Here is a 14911-nt window from a genome sequence, read left to right as displayed (position 1 = left end):
TATTTAAACATCATTAAGTATTATAAAATCATTAAGTAATATAACAACGTTTCAATCATGTAGTTAAAAAATATAGTGTTATATCGTATTTATCTTCTCGCACAATCATCCCAATTGATATTATATCAGCTAGAGCTTCTTTAGCGTGCCTGATAATTGAATATATAAGTTTTCAAAGAGAGTTCTATATTTTATTAATTAAACAATTTATTCTAATAAAATTCAAGCACGCGATCTATCAATCGTTCTATCAAGCTCAGTCATTTAATTACGTAATTATATATATATATATATATATATATATATATATATATATATATATAAAACTTCGAAGGCTCATGGGCGTAGAACGCACGCGTAATTGGCACTTACCAAAGAGATTCGGCCGCTTACATAGTTAAAAAGATAATTTATATCTGTCGCGTAAAAAAATCGATGAGAGGATGTTGAAAGGCACGACTTATTGAAATCTTTTCAAATAACATGCTATAGATTATTAAAATTTGTCCTGGATAAAATCTTTTCTATTGAAACGAATAATGCTATCTTTGTCGCATAGATTGATTTATGGATTAATTTTCATTTAAATATATCAAAACCGGTTTGATTGAGAAAGCATGTATGTATATATATGTATATACTTTTTTTTATCAGTATATATTTTAAAGCACTTTTTTAAATAATTGCTTATATATGTAGCAACCATATTATCGTTCCACACATTTGTGAACCATATACATGTGATATATTTAACGGAGTATATATAATTATATCGTATATTATTGAAATGTTTTTTTAGAGGATCTTAGCTTTATACTTAACTGCAGCAAAAATTCATTGTTATCACTTACAGATGGGCAGTCTTAGACTTCTTTTTGTAATGGATTCTCACACATTTGCATATTTGTTGCTAACAATAAGTGAATTGCGCGCAGCCGAATATATAGTATCAATCTTATTTCTATCGAGATTCTATCGAGACTTAATAATTTAATGTTATCGTTGTCACTGCTAAAATAAATCCAGGCACACATGTTAAAACTCAAATATGAAATAGTTAACGTTGTTCTAATAAATACTTTTAACGCAAGAGTAAACGAGTCAATGTGTAAAAATGTGAAATTTGTGTAAAAGATTGTCTCAATTGTTTCGGCCTTGCAATCAATACACATTTTTTTCTACTTGAATATAAAAAGATTAAAACACAATATGAATATTTTTACTTATTTCTTTTAATTTCTTTTCCAACTAGGTAGAATAAGTTAGATTAAAATTTATATAATTAGTAAAATTATACTTTGTTATAAAATATGCGATCGATGCGAGTGTGGTAATCTAAGAAATTGTGTATTAATATACTCTCTCGATATTTATCACCGAGACAAGGCTGAAACAATGCTTGATAAGTTATTGATAACTTGTTAAAAATATGAATGATGAAAATATATCAATTCTTGTAAATCTAAAGAATGTCACATCAGTACGTTGTCTCTATATTCATCACTGACAAGGCTGAAATAATTATTGGCACAATTATTACAACAGAAGAGAAAAAAAATGAAAACAGGGATCGGGTATCTGCAAAAATATGGCCTTTAATTCAACAAAATTGTATCAAAACGGAAGAAACGCGAGTGAAAGATGAACTGTATTCAAAGAGGAGAGCTGTAACATAATTATACATAGCAAAAAAAGAAAAAAAAAGAAAAACGAATCAATTCCCTACAATCCGCGCCAGAATCGTAGACCATGTACTTCTCCATTTCGTCAACCGTTAAACAGTCCATACGGGCGAAATATCTGTGACAACCGCTCGCTTCGGTTAATAATCCAGTGAGAAATACAGGTCATAAAAATGTCTATTAAATGTCTAGACAATTAATGGACATCTTTCCGACCTGTCATTTTTCACTGATAATACAATAATTCAGTCGATTGCGCGTCAATCGCAACACACGTTTACCACCGCAATCGAATAGAGATACATTGTAATCTAACGTAAAATTAACAATGTTTAACGTCATTGACAATTATCATAATGGAATAACGATCAGCGAGTTATATAATATACCTGAAAAGTCTCCCGTTATATCACATTAATATCGAATATATATGTATATCACGCGCACAATGTAATAATGACAAATAATTACTGGATAATTACTTTCGCCACTTTAGAATAATCTTTCTAGCATTATCGTAACAATTCGTATTGAATTAAGCGTAATACTTTAACACGATAAACGCATGATGACGATACTATTATAGATTTCCTGAGAATTCTACGTGTTTCATTGAGCCCAGCTCAAATTACCATAATGGAGCCCTATCGTCTCGCGTAAAAAATTATTGTCACTGCAAAAGCCAGAATTTGGCTTTTACAACTTTAACAAAAAGTGTGTATACGCTATGTGTGTCTGCTATGTGTATGTGTATACACGTGTGTATGTGTATATGTGCGTATTCCTAATGCACACATCATGATTATAATCTAGCATCTACTATACTCGGCACGATAATATTATTTCGCGGTAAAAAAAATCGGTAAGAGAACCTGTCTCTCTAAGTAAACATACTAAATAAAAGTACATCGTTTGCGCTCGAACGTAGTAAAAACTGCGTTCGCAATAGGAACTTTTTTTTTTTTTTTTTTTACTAAACACGATTTTTCAATAATTATCTTGTCCTTTCGCACGCACGGTAACGATAATAAACCAATCGTTGCGCGTCCGCAAGTTCAATCAGCGGTGTGAATCGGCGCGTGTCCCTGTATCATCGGACTAGTCCTAGCTGTCCGTGGCTCCGCGATAAAAACTAAGTCTGCACCCTGTTACCCAATGTTCTAGATCAGGCGGCGCAACGTCGGTTAACCGAAAAAGTCAAAAAGGAACAAAAAGGAGAGGAAGACGACGAATGCAAAGCGAACGTAAAGCAAATGTACTAAACTGTGACCGCGCGTGTACAATACTTTGTCGCTTCCTTCATATCATCGTCGTATTTGACATACGGAAACGTACGTTAGTTGTTCATTCCGAAATTCGGATTCAACCCTATCACTTGATTAGTCTTTGAGTTCCTCGTCAAGGGTGTATGATGCGACATCGTGTCCACGGAATGTTGCCACTGCCAGCAGCTGCGGCAAAAGTACCGGAAACATGCCTAAACATAAATGTATGCAGAATTTAAATAAATATAAACGAAAGAATTTGGATTTAAATTATAAAAAATAATTGTAGAATTAACTAAATTAAATTGTGTTTTCACATACCACATCGCGACAAAAGTAATGTCCTTGTTGTACAACGCATCCGGAACATATCGATTCTTCGATGTACGGGTCCACTTGTACCTGAGAAAAATGCAAATATAAAAATACATAATCTCTTTTTACACATATATAAATATAATCTTTTTCATATGCAATTTTCGAATTTAACGTACCTTTTTCGTAAATTTGTCAGTCTTAATTTCTATAAATGAAGCAGTGATCGCTTTAAAGTACGATTGTTTTGTACTGAATGTAACACGGCCGGAACCTATCGGATACTTATGTTTATCCGTATCGATACCTATGATAGTAAACTTTATTAGTATTTGACATAGAATTATTTAAAGTAATTGTGACATAAATAAATATATAAAATATACATACAAATTATATATAAAATTTAAATATTAACATTTGAGCAAGGTAAATGATGACGATTACACACCCGCATAAATGACACCGTGAAAAAGATCATCCATGACTTTTGCTAATCCTGCGGCTGTTAGCATTCCGTGCAGTGCACCAACGAATACCGTTTTATGCGCATCCAGTCTTTGAGATGAAGATTTGACATAATTGCTATTCTCCAGGATCCATGGAATCACTTGTACCTGAAATAAAACATAATTACAAATATTTAGTCTTAATAATATATTTTTGAAAAAAAAAAATATATACACACATATATATATATATACAACGTACATCTTTTGGTTTTGAACGCTTGGATATAATTTTATAATACCATCTCTTTCCATTGGTAATATCATGGGTGCAACAGGACAACATTGCTCTGACCTGAAAAAGATATGTATCATTTAATATTTAATATATAATCTTCATATTATCTAAGATCAATAATCGAATGTTAATAGCGGCGTACTTGTTTCTCCGATTCAAATATAATATACGCGTATCCTTTCGGTTGAGCGGACGGTGCCTTCGTCGGCCATTCGACGCGAACTGGTCCAAATTGTTTGAACGTTGAAATTAGAATGGCTTCTGTAACATCCCATGGTACACCTCCCAAAAATACTTTAGGCGAATAAGCGACTGGTTCCTCAGTACTTTGTGGCAAAAACCCACTCCATGTGCACGTGGGATAGCAATGTGCTGTGATATATAAATAAATTGATATATGTTTATGTAATCTTCCACAAAATTCGCATCTACCCTAGTGAATTTTTTTTTACTGGTGTAAAGTTAAAATTTCGCACAAAAAGAATTTGATGCTGTTATAATTAAAAAAAAATTTATAATATTTAATGTTTAATATATTTAGATATTATATTTGAAAATTTCGTTGAAATTATAATTAATATATTTCAAAATTAATATTCTATTCTTAAAAAATTCTTTATTATACAAAAAATATGAGTGCAACATTTTATGCAAATATGATTTGGATAATTTGTTATGTGTATCATACATTCGTATATAAATAATGACAATAACAATAATTGCAATAATTTCTTGTACAGCGTAAATAGATAAAATATGTATATCAGTACGTACCAGCAGCATTTCGATGGGATCTCGCTACTCGATCGAGCGACACTGGTTGAGCTAATCTACGCGCAGTGCTTCCTAGAGCGGTGCAGCAATTTTTTTCATGGTTTAATAGAGAATTGAGAAAATTGCTACGATTTTGTCCTAGCCCGTGATGATGCTGGTAATAATGCGAGCTCGTTGGGTTCTGTTGTAACGATGACAAATATTTTTTTACAGCCATACGCTCGAACGCCGTTCTATTGTTGGAACATGTGTTCGTCTTCGACATTATGGAATCCAAAGATGGTGGGAAGCAAGAATTCGATGAGGAATTCAGCGATAAACAATTCTACAAACAAGCATTTCGAAGTAGCGATACTTAGTGAATATGATGCAGAGAATCTTGGGCAATAAAAGAATTTTTGCGAAAGGAATAACTCTCTCACCATTATTATGTCGGATAAGGAACCATCCGCGCTACCGATACCGCTTATCTCTGAATCTGCCGGTGAGTTGGAACGCGAGCCGTTACATCCCAGAAAATGTGAGAATTCTAGTGTCGGGCTGCCGCAATCACTAACGTCAATAAATTATCATTTGTGGGATACACGAAATATATAATTATCATTTAGCAATATTTCGCATATGTACACAGTCACAAAATATATATATCCAATTTGATTAATATATAATTTATTAATTAATAGAATGGAATTAATGCACACACGCACACAATTATACATGATTTAAAATTAGTAAGCATCAAAATTTAATATTAATTTAAGTATTTGTAAGGAAAAATTATTTTATGTCGTGTGCATTTAATACAGTTACTCTTACTGATATTTTATTCTCGCTTCCTTTATCTCCAAATTTTTTTCTTACCTGTACGGAGTAGAGCAGCCTCGTATGGGACGGCCAAAGTACGGCGAATCGATCGGCGATGACGAAGAGCCAGGATATTGAAACGATGGTCGACTAGTCGGTGAAGATGGCGTATTTGTACTATTACTGGCAGTGGACGAGTAGCTGTAAAGATCTGACGTGAAGCTACCGGGTGTGCTCGGGCTGCCGGGAGTGGCCACCGAATTTGGCGAGCTCGGAATATCCAGACCAGAGGAATTCGAGCAAAAGCCGTGATTTCGATGACACTGTAAATATACATAATTAATACCTATTTTATTATATTACAATATAATAGTAATTAAACGAGTTACTAAAAGCTGTCAAAATTTTTATACATTTTATGCGTCTCTCTCCCCTTCATCATACATCGTAGAGTAAATAAATCATTCCTCTCTCATAACGATTAACGTTATTGCAGGATAAAATCATCGATATCGTAACTCAGTGAGTTCAAAGATCTTGATATCACACATATAAACATCGAAATAATTTCGTTTGTATTCGTAGCACCGAAAATTGAACTTGGATATGATACAGTTTCGTGCTCTAATTAAACAACATATCTTGAAATTTGCGAGGTAGTAGAAAGAAATGTGGAATGTTCGTTTTGTGCACATGCGTTTCCAAGTACTTGGAATATGTCCAAATTGAAACGAAGTATTATGCGATATGTGAGAGGACGCGGTGTCTTGAAATGGCAACGACTTTGCGTCGGCTTGAATTAAAGGGAGAAAAGCGGCTCTTTCTAATAGAGCCGTTTGGCTCGCGCGAACCAACGGGTTCTTGATCATCGAAACTATTCTAAAGCGCCATTCATTTTACTCGTGGATCATTATATTTATACCCTGAGTCAAATTTAATAACAATTTGTTATAAATTTTATTTTGCGATACTTGAAGCATATATTTAAATATCTCATATATACATATAATTAATAATCAAAGAAGCAGGTAATAAATTAAATTTTTATTAATAAAAAAGATTGTGATTCGAAATTTGTCACTGAAAATATATTACTCGAAAAAAAGTATGATAATTCAAAGATGCGTGTAAAATATAATGCGATATGATGAATATCGATAAAGTTAAATATTAGAACCGGAAAACACGAGTAAGGAAATAAGGTAGTTGGAGTTATTCCAACGAAATAATCATTGTTCAAGTTATTGCGTTACCGAGGAAATTCGTCCAGCACAATATGCTTTACGTTTATCATTTTTATTGCCATTCTATACGTAAAATTTGTAGTTCGCTCAAGTTATTACCGCAATCACGTTTTTTTTTTTTTTTTCAAATCGCCGTCGAGTCAAATGTGTTCTTATTTTATAGTGGGGAACAATCTCTCGCAAGCAACAGAGTGTAATTTTTTTCGTGAAATATAACGAATTCTCAAAAATATAATAATGAAATATATATAAAGTGTAAAATAAAATAATATTTTTGAATAAAAAATAAACGTATTACAATAAAATTCCCATTTTATTACACTTGTAGTTTGTCGGTATAATTAAATTGCGTTCTTACTTGTCAATTAACAGATTACATTATCTTTGCGCAAAATACGATGTCCATTTATGTATATTTTGCATTTTAATGATAAGAAGCATTATCACGATGCGCGTCAATCGAATATTGACTCCTACTGTGATCCACCTACTCTCTATTGCTTCTATCCAATTGTAACAAAAATCGGGTTAAATATCTTTCTCATACATAATTTTTTTCTATGCGTTCGTATATTATTCAAACACATCCGTTTTCACAATTAATAAATTTTCTCTTTTCAATAATATTATTTAGAATCCTAAATTTCGTTGGAATAAATCTCCATGGATTGTAGATTACATGTACAATTTTACCTCGTGTTGTTGTTGTGAAGAAGATCCTTGATTTGTTTGATCATAATTGCCAAATTGATAATTACGGTAACTCGGAGAGCCAACCGTTAGTTGATTTCCCATCAGCGATCCTCGAGGCAAACCGAGCCCAAACATATCCGAGATTGCACTGTCGCCTGTGTGTCATAAAAAAAGAGAAATTAATACTAATTCATAAAGTAAAAATTAAGCAGTTTAAGTGCACAATAGCAGATCTAATAAAGCTCCAAAAAGAATTTTAATCGCGTGCAAATAAAATATTATAATAAAGTCAAGTGATAGAGATCAAAATCTTTGAGGCAATTCTTATTTTTTAAAAGAATTTTATTATCACCTTTCACTGATTAACTCGAATAATCTCTTTTACACAAATAAACTGTAAAAGAGAGCAGAAAAACACGTTCGTCTCACCGTCAGTGCTGACGTTTTTGTCGGATTGGGAAGAGGAGGAAACATCCTGCAAGTAATTCGGAAGATGCGTAGGCGACGGCGGTGGTGGTAGATCGATCAATAAATTATTGATCGACTGTAACTGATGCAATCTCTCGCGCTCTTGTTCACGGTCCTTACCGCGCTCCCGTTCGCGGGTTTGGCTCAGTTTACGCAGTAGCAGCTTGCTGCGTTCCCGGTTCTGCGTCGCATCCTGATGGTGCAACGGATCCTGATGATGCATCGATGATGGTTCCTGATCGAACTCGACGTCCGTTTCGTCGCTCTCGTCGCTCACCAGTGAAATGTCCGTCTAAAAAAATCGATATTTACTTATCAGTTCTTACGGAATGTGTCTCTGATAATGTGCTGTATAATATTTTTTTACAAACGCGAAATTTTTCGAGCAATTTTTTGAATATTGAGATTATTTTTTGAAACGTTATTAAAAAGAATTTTTCGGACAACCAATAATCATTGCATTTTAAACGATCAAAAAAAAGATCATTAAGACGTCGAACTACTGATTTAATTAGCAAAAGCTATAAAGACGTTACGTGAATGAAGAAAATGGTTTCGTCATAATCTCATTTAGCTAGAAGTACAAATACGCACATTGCTTGAAAAAAGAAAAAAAAAACACTCCTATATATCTATACCTTACGTAGTTTAACTTAGATTTTTATTTAAAAAAACACCCGTGTTTAAAGTCCTTCACTGATTCCTTTCGAGATCCGTTTAAAACTCGAAAATAATTATGATTTTCAATTCAATTCGTATCGCAATAAAATGACGATACGAAACGTAATATATGTTCTTATACGTATTCCTTACTTCTCGCCCAGTCGATATCGCTTACTCCGGACCTCGTGGTCGCTTTTTACGACAGGAATCGAACAATTCGCGCGCGACGTGTCACGCTCTCGGTACGAACGACGCCGATCGACTGCGCGGCGCAATCGGAGAAACGAAAACAGCGCGCCTCCTGAAGGACGCCACCGCTGCCAGCTGTGGCGCGTTTATGGAATTCGCAAAAAAAAAGAAAAAAAACATTCTTTAGAAGAATGAAGAGGGGGGAGAATGTCGGGAAACACACATTCCACAGCTTTTCCAGGAATTTTGGCTTTTGAACGATAAACCGTCGAGTTACCGCCGTTACTTGTACACGTGATAATCTCATCGTTATGTTTACTACGTCACGTAGTAATTGCGAGTCCTTTTCGTTTCTTCAAATAATTTTGCTAGATTCTCTTCCATCGAAATAACCGAGGAATTTTGAGATTATCGTGATCGCTTTAGTCTTGTTAATATTTAAAAATAAAAAGATTATTTTATGTTTTTGCGAGCTTTCTAAATAAATCATCTCTCTCTTTTCTTGAGACACGAATAGAGAGTAAAATTGGAAAGAAGTATTTAATAACTAATAGATGAAAAAAATTATACCGCTTGAAAATTTATGCAATAAACTTGGAAATTTACCTTATCGGAATTTCGTTCGAGATATCGTAAATCCAGAACACGTGTTCACTATCAAACTCCGCAATTAATTCACCCTTGTAAAATCGATCGGCCCAAGAATTTTTGGCAACCGTGCACGAATGCATATTGATTCTCCCATTTTTTTCCGTGCCTATCGCAAAAACGTACTCGAAAGAACATTTCCGAAATATATTGATATATTCGCCGGGAATAAAATTCTCTCGCGTATGTACATGTATTACAGCTCTGATATGTATGTTTATTTACATTCGCTCGACGCAGGACATTCCTTTGCGATATATATATATATATATATATATATACCTATCTATGTCGTTTATGTAGCACGTCGAATTAATAAACGAGCATTTCAAACGCATTAAAATCTAAGAATAAGAATAAATATGACAATCATCAGTAATAAAAGGATCATCGGTAATAAAAGTAGCAATTGAAATCACCAAGCGCCACCAAGGAAACGATCGGTTTTGCTTCTAACATCCTTGAAATGTCGTGACTTTGTGTAATTCTCTATTTATACATATCGGCACTTGTAGAGCAATATAATACGCGGTATAATATCATAATAAATATAATCCAAATTGTATATATTAGATGTCTTTGAATTTCAATGTATTATAAACGCGAATCCCCTCCGAAGCCGACATTAATTCCGGCAATAATCCGGCCTTGATCTCCCGGACAGATAATGAGAGACTTACCGATTGCATTAGCGTGGGCATCTCCGTGGAAAGAATTCGTCGACGGCCCTGTCGCGAGGAAGCAATTTCCGGGGATGTGAATAATGTAAATTCGGCTAACGATATACACGGCTCGCTCTCTCTCTCACAGGGCCTCCAAAGACACGAGCGAGCGAGAGCCGGCGACTCGACTGTCGTCCGCCGTCCGCCACTAATAACAACGTGCGATAAGCTTCATGTGTTGCGTGTCTCCTGAGAAGTTACGTGCGAATGACGATGATATAACAGCGGCGGCCGGCAGCGGCGGCGAGGGATGATTCCTCGGGATAAAGGATCCGCCCGATCGCGGTGGGAGATTTTGACACGTTGAGCGCGCGAAACGTATTCGCTCGACGTTTCCTGCGATTATTTTATACCGATCCTTTACTACTTATATATATATATATATATATATATATATATATATATATATATATATATATATACATATATATTGACGATGGTACAACGGGGTGGAACGCCCATTCTCTTCCGCGTGCTGTACCACCCCGAATGAACTAAAGATTTCTCTCTGCTCGCATTTTCTTTCTTTCTCTCCCACTCCCTTTCTCTCTCTTCTCCTTCGCACGCACGCTCCATCAAATACCGCGACGACTCAAAGTCTTTGAATGTATTATATACAGATTTATTATGTTTATTATTTTTTTATTCCTTTATTATATATTTTCTCTTTCATGGAAGAATTTAAAATTTAAAAAAGAGAAAGATCGAAAAAACAAGGATTTTTTCCAAAGTTTAAATAAAGATAAACATGTGAATCCTAAAGAGACATTCAATTTATTTTTCACAATTCGTCAAATCTGAAATTAATTATTTAAGAATTGTTTTCGCATCCTTTATTTTTTAAGCTAGCTAATGTTTAATATATGTAAGTTGATACATCAACGAAATAATGTATTTCTTGCCACAAGAAATTCGCGTATAATTTTATAAGACGTATCAAAATTAGAGTATATATAAAAAATGTGTATATACATTATTTACACTATTTTAATACGCAGAGTATTACATACTGCGGAAAATAAATATATTTTAAGCGAAACTATTTGTTTTATATATATTGATTGCGTAAAAAAGATTCGCAGATTTAATTATATTCTATATGCGCGGTCGATGAATCTAACATTTCAACCTCGGAGGTATCACCGGTCGAATAATTAACGACGTCTTGCGTTTGCCGCTCTAATTTGCCGGGCGTACCATCTTCCCGGATCTTTCCCATTTTGCCGGAATTTTCTCCCCAGCTATTAGAGAACAAAATCACTCTTAATTTATCGACATCTTGACCGCTTGAGCTATTGCCTACATTGCTGGAATTTTCCAGTGAGTTTCTGACTTCGCTGTCTTCAGATTTATATTTTGGTATTTCCGTAGGCGCATCTGAAACGTTTCTTATTCGTAAACAAATTCCACAAAATTTTATCAGGAGTTTAGTACGATGTAATAATTAAATCGATCATTGTTATAACAATTGAATTGCACCACGTACCAGGATACGGTGGTGCTTCATCAATCAACTGTTCCATTACGTAACCCAACATAGTTGCGGTAAATGTGTCGTCCCTTCTGAGACCAAGCGCTCTGTGAAAAGCATCCACTGCTTCCTGAATGTTACCCATTAACGCGTGAATAAAACCGATAGATGAGTAAGTCGATGGATTTAAAGGATCCAAGACTAACGCCTGTTGATGATATTCTAATGCCTCGTCGTACTTTTTCATTTTTCTACAAGTGTGCCCCAAGTTATTCAGTAGCGCTTCCCATTTACTGGGTAAAATCACATTTCTTACGTCGCCCTGAATGCTTTTCATGGCTTCCTTAAATAATCGTTCTGCATTTTTGTAACTGTGTTTAACAAGAATAATTTTCGATCATTTAATAAATTAAAGATACATGTAATATATTGGTTTTTCAAATATAATAATACACAGCGATATTGAATATTAAAAGACCAGAAGTAATACTTACTCTAAATTGTAAAAGCATATAACGCCCATTTCATGTATCACAAACGGATCGTTCGGTGCTATTCCTTGAGCTTGTTGAAAGAACTTGTCAGCTAGTTTTAGATTATTCGTCAAACCGCACTCTAATCCGATATACAAAAGCGGAAGATGACAACCTTTCATTAATTGTGATGCTTTAAAATAAGCAGCCATTGCCTGATCGTGTTCATTTTCTACTGCAAAAGAATGTCCATACGCCAACCAAGCAGGACCAAACAGTCTATCCAGTGCTGTAGCCTTCGCTAAGTATCTCCTTGCTTGATCGCTTTTGCCTTGAATATAATAATGTTATTAGAAAATTTCTAGTTTTTTTCACAAACATTTATATCATTTAAAATTTTTACAATTTTTTGATTTCAGTACTTTTCATTGAGTAATATTTAATTATAAATATCTAAAAAATAATTATTAATAGTAACTAGTTACCTATGGTGTAATAATAACATCCAACTGCAAACCACGCCAAAGCCATTTCCGGATATAAATCAACCAATCTGTGTGCCAAATAAAATAAAGCTGAAGAAGAAATAAGTTTCGTTAAGTTTAAATACCAACATGTTTTTTTATTACGATAAGATATAAACTTACCATTAGTTTTTTTAAGCTCCACTAAGCAGGCAATATGTACTGGAAGACACGAGTTGTGATACGGATCCTTTTTCAAGATTCTGAAAATTAAAAGTGTCACGTTATGTTTTGTCATGGAATACGAAAATATTTCACAATAGAAATGTGTTACTTACTTCTCTGTAAGTGAGAAACATTGATGATAATCACAGTTATAATATAACCTTTCAGCCTTTGTGACTTGCATGTCTAAATTGTCCCCTAATCTTTCAATGACAGAAATTCCCATTACATTGCACGTAATTAACGATTGTTTTTTATTTGGCTCTTGATACTTTTTTAGTTTGCTATCATATAACAGTCGCAGAAGTTCTGCTTCACCTTTCACACATTGTTCGGCAAATGGTAAGGACTCCAAGAGTTCTCGCTCTGAATTAGCAATTGTTATTGCATTAATTTAATCAAATTTTTATCAAAAAAAATAATATATCCAACATATTCAATATAATACATACCTTCGGAGGCTGAAAGCATCTGATTTTGCACCAAAGCTTCAAATGCTTCGTACGAATAAACGTCACATTGTAGAGCTTGTTTATAACACTCTGTTGCTACTGCTCTATTATCCATCGCTTCGTAAACTCTTCCTTTTACGTATAATATCGAACTTTGAACCTATAAGAAAAAGTATGTATAATCATCTTAATATGGGAAGTAATTATAAATAGCATATTATAATTACATTATAATAAAAATTATAATACTCTCTATTATTTTGCAAATATATATTTATGTACACTGATATATAAATCTACTTACATTTTTTGGGGCATCCTGAAATATGTCCATACGATCTGCAAATGTAATGCCTGCTTGTGTTATATTGGTACATATTTCAGATTCGTTGATAACTTGAAGAGCATCATTATATTCCTTTGCTTCTAGTAAACACCTCACCGTCAAATAGTGACACATTACATCAGTCTGTAATGACAGAAATATCATTGTTCAATTTAATAAATTATAAAGATACATGTTTCTTGTAAAGTAAAATTATAGCTGTTATATATTTATTTAACAATAACAAATTGACAGTTATTAAAATTACCTTCTCTAACCCATATCTTTTTATGAGATGCGCAGCACGATGGTATTGTTTCATGAGATACATACACTGAGCCAGAGTGCATATATCTTTTGGGTCCTCGTTGCTCAGTGACACCACTTTGTCAGCCCAAAACAAGGCAGCACTATATAGGTGCTAAAAATAAATATGACAAGTTAAACATATGTTTTTAATCAGATTTGTAATATTATTTTAATAAAGCTTACCAAATCAATGTACGATCTGACTAACTTCCTACAATTTTCCAGATCAATGCTCTTTTCCTCTAACAAGTTTTGCAGGCTATCGTTATCGCTTTCGCGGTGTGACATATTTAATTAATTTTAAATTTAAACTTATTTTTATTCAGTGTTTTCAACTAGAAAAAGTTATCTTGCATATACAAGAGAACTAGGTTAGGATTGATGTAAACACTTGTCAGATAATTAGACAACTAGATTTCTTCAGAGAAAAATATTCACAGGAGTTTAAAATTCCTCTTCAAATAGATTTTATTCGTTCTAATGGCACTTTCTTGCATTTGTTCTATTTAAAATGTACAATAATTCTTTCAAGAGCGATTAAAATGTAGAAAACAGCTGATGTACTCGTTAAGTTTTATACTGACGAGTAAAAGTTCCAGCGTTTTAACTGCACTCTCTCCTCTATTTTCTCTATTTTTTAAATAATATAAACTTTGCAGAAAGCAGAAGGGATATATAAAGTAGATAACAAGCGCAAGCAAAACAAACAGATCGACTATTTTGAACAGCTGATTATCTTAATTACACGCATGCGCAATTCGACTGCACTTGTAATCGATTATAATCGTGATAACACGAATATGAACATGAACTAAAATACATACCAAATAATTAAATATTATTTTCTTTTGATACATTTTATAATTGAAAATCGTGCAAATAGTTAAGAAAATTTTATCATTTCAACATGTATTATATCATTTAATCGTGTATGCATATCTGTTTTATATATTAGACATAAATAAAAAAAACTGAAGA

The 14911-nt window shown here is 33.5% G+C and overlaps 2 protein-coding genes across 4 annotated transcripts; both read right to left on the bottom strand.

Moving 5' to 3' along the window:
* Positions 1-1575: 1575 nt before the first annotated feature.
* Positions 1576-10429, bottom strand: Orb (polyadenylation element binding protein orb). Of its 3 annotated transcripts, none has more exons than XM_072903107.1 (12): positions 10173-10429; positions 7954-8284; positions 7525-7679; positions 5645-5910; positions 5206-5323; positions 4784-5108; positions 4152-4381; positions 3974-4066; positions 3714-3879; positions 3442-3569; positions 3269-3349; positions 1576-3159 (listed from the first exon to the last, which is right to left on the bottom strand). In XM_072903107.1, the coding sequence occupies exons 1-12, from the start codon at positions 10191-10193 to the stop codon at positions 3019-3021; spliced, it is 2055 nt and encodes a 684-aa protein (XP_072759208.1). In that variant the 5' UTR covers positions 10194-10429; the 3' UTR covers positions 1576-3018. The 3 variants fall into 3 exon arrangements, with proteins under 3 accessions (XP_072759208.1, XP_072759207.1, XP_072759209.1); XM_072903106.1 differs by having other exon boundaries at positions 5206-5335; positions 10173-10427; XM_072903108.1 differs by lacking the exon at positions 10173-10429 and adding an exon at positions 8806-8951 and having other exon boundaries at positions 5206-5335.
* Cdc16 (cell division cycle protein 16) lies at positions 10261-14691 on the bottom strand. Its single transcript, XM_072903109.1, has 10 exons — positions 14117-14691; positions 13893-14045; positions 13604-13768; positions 13300-13459; positions 12961-13213; positions 12806-12885; positions 12644-12733; positions 12180-12489; positions 11701-12056; positions 10261-11591 (listed from the first exon to the last, which is right to left on the bottom strand). Exons 1-10 carry the CDS (start codon positions 14219-14221, stop codon positions 11299-11301), a joined length of 1965 nt encoding a protein of 654 aa, XP_072759210.1. The 5' UTR covers positions 14222-14691; the 3' UTR covers positions 10261-11298.
* Positions 14692-14911: the final 220 nt, after the last annotated feature.

Source organism: Anoplolepis gracilipes, chromosome 12 (assembly GCF_047496725.1).
Source record: "Anoplolepis gracilipes chromosome 12, ASM4749672v1, whole genome shotgun sequence".
NCBI classification, from domain to species: domain Eukaryota; kingdom Metazoa; phylum Arthropoda; class Insecta; order Hymenoptera; family Formicidae; genus Anoplolepis; species Anoplolepis gracilipes.
Note: the sequence above shows the minus strand (reverse complement) of the source record. Positions and strands in the feature narration are given on the sequence as shown.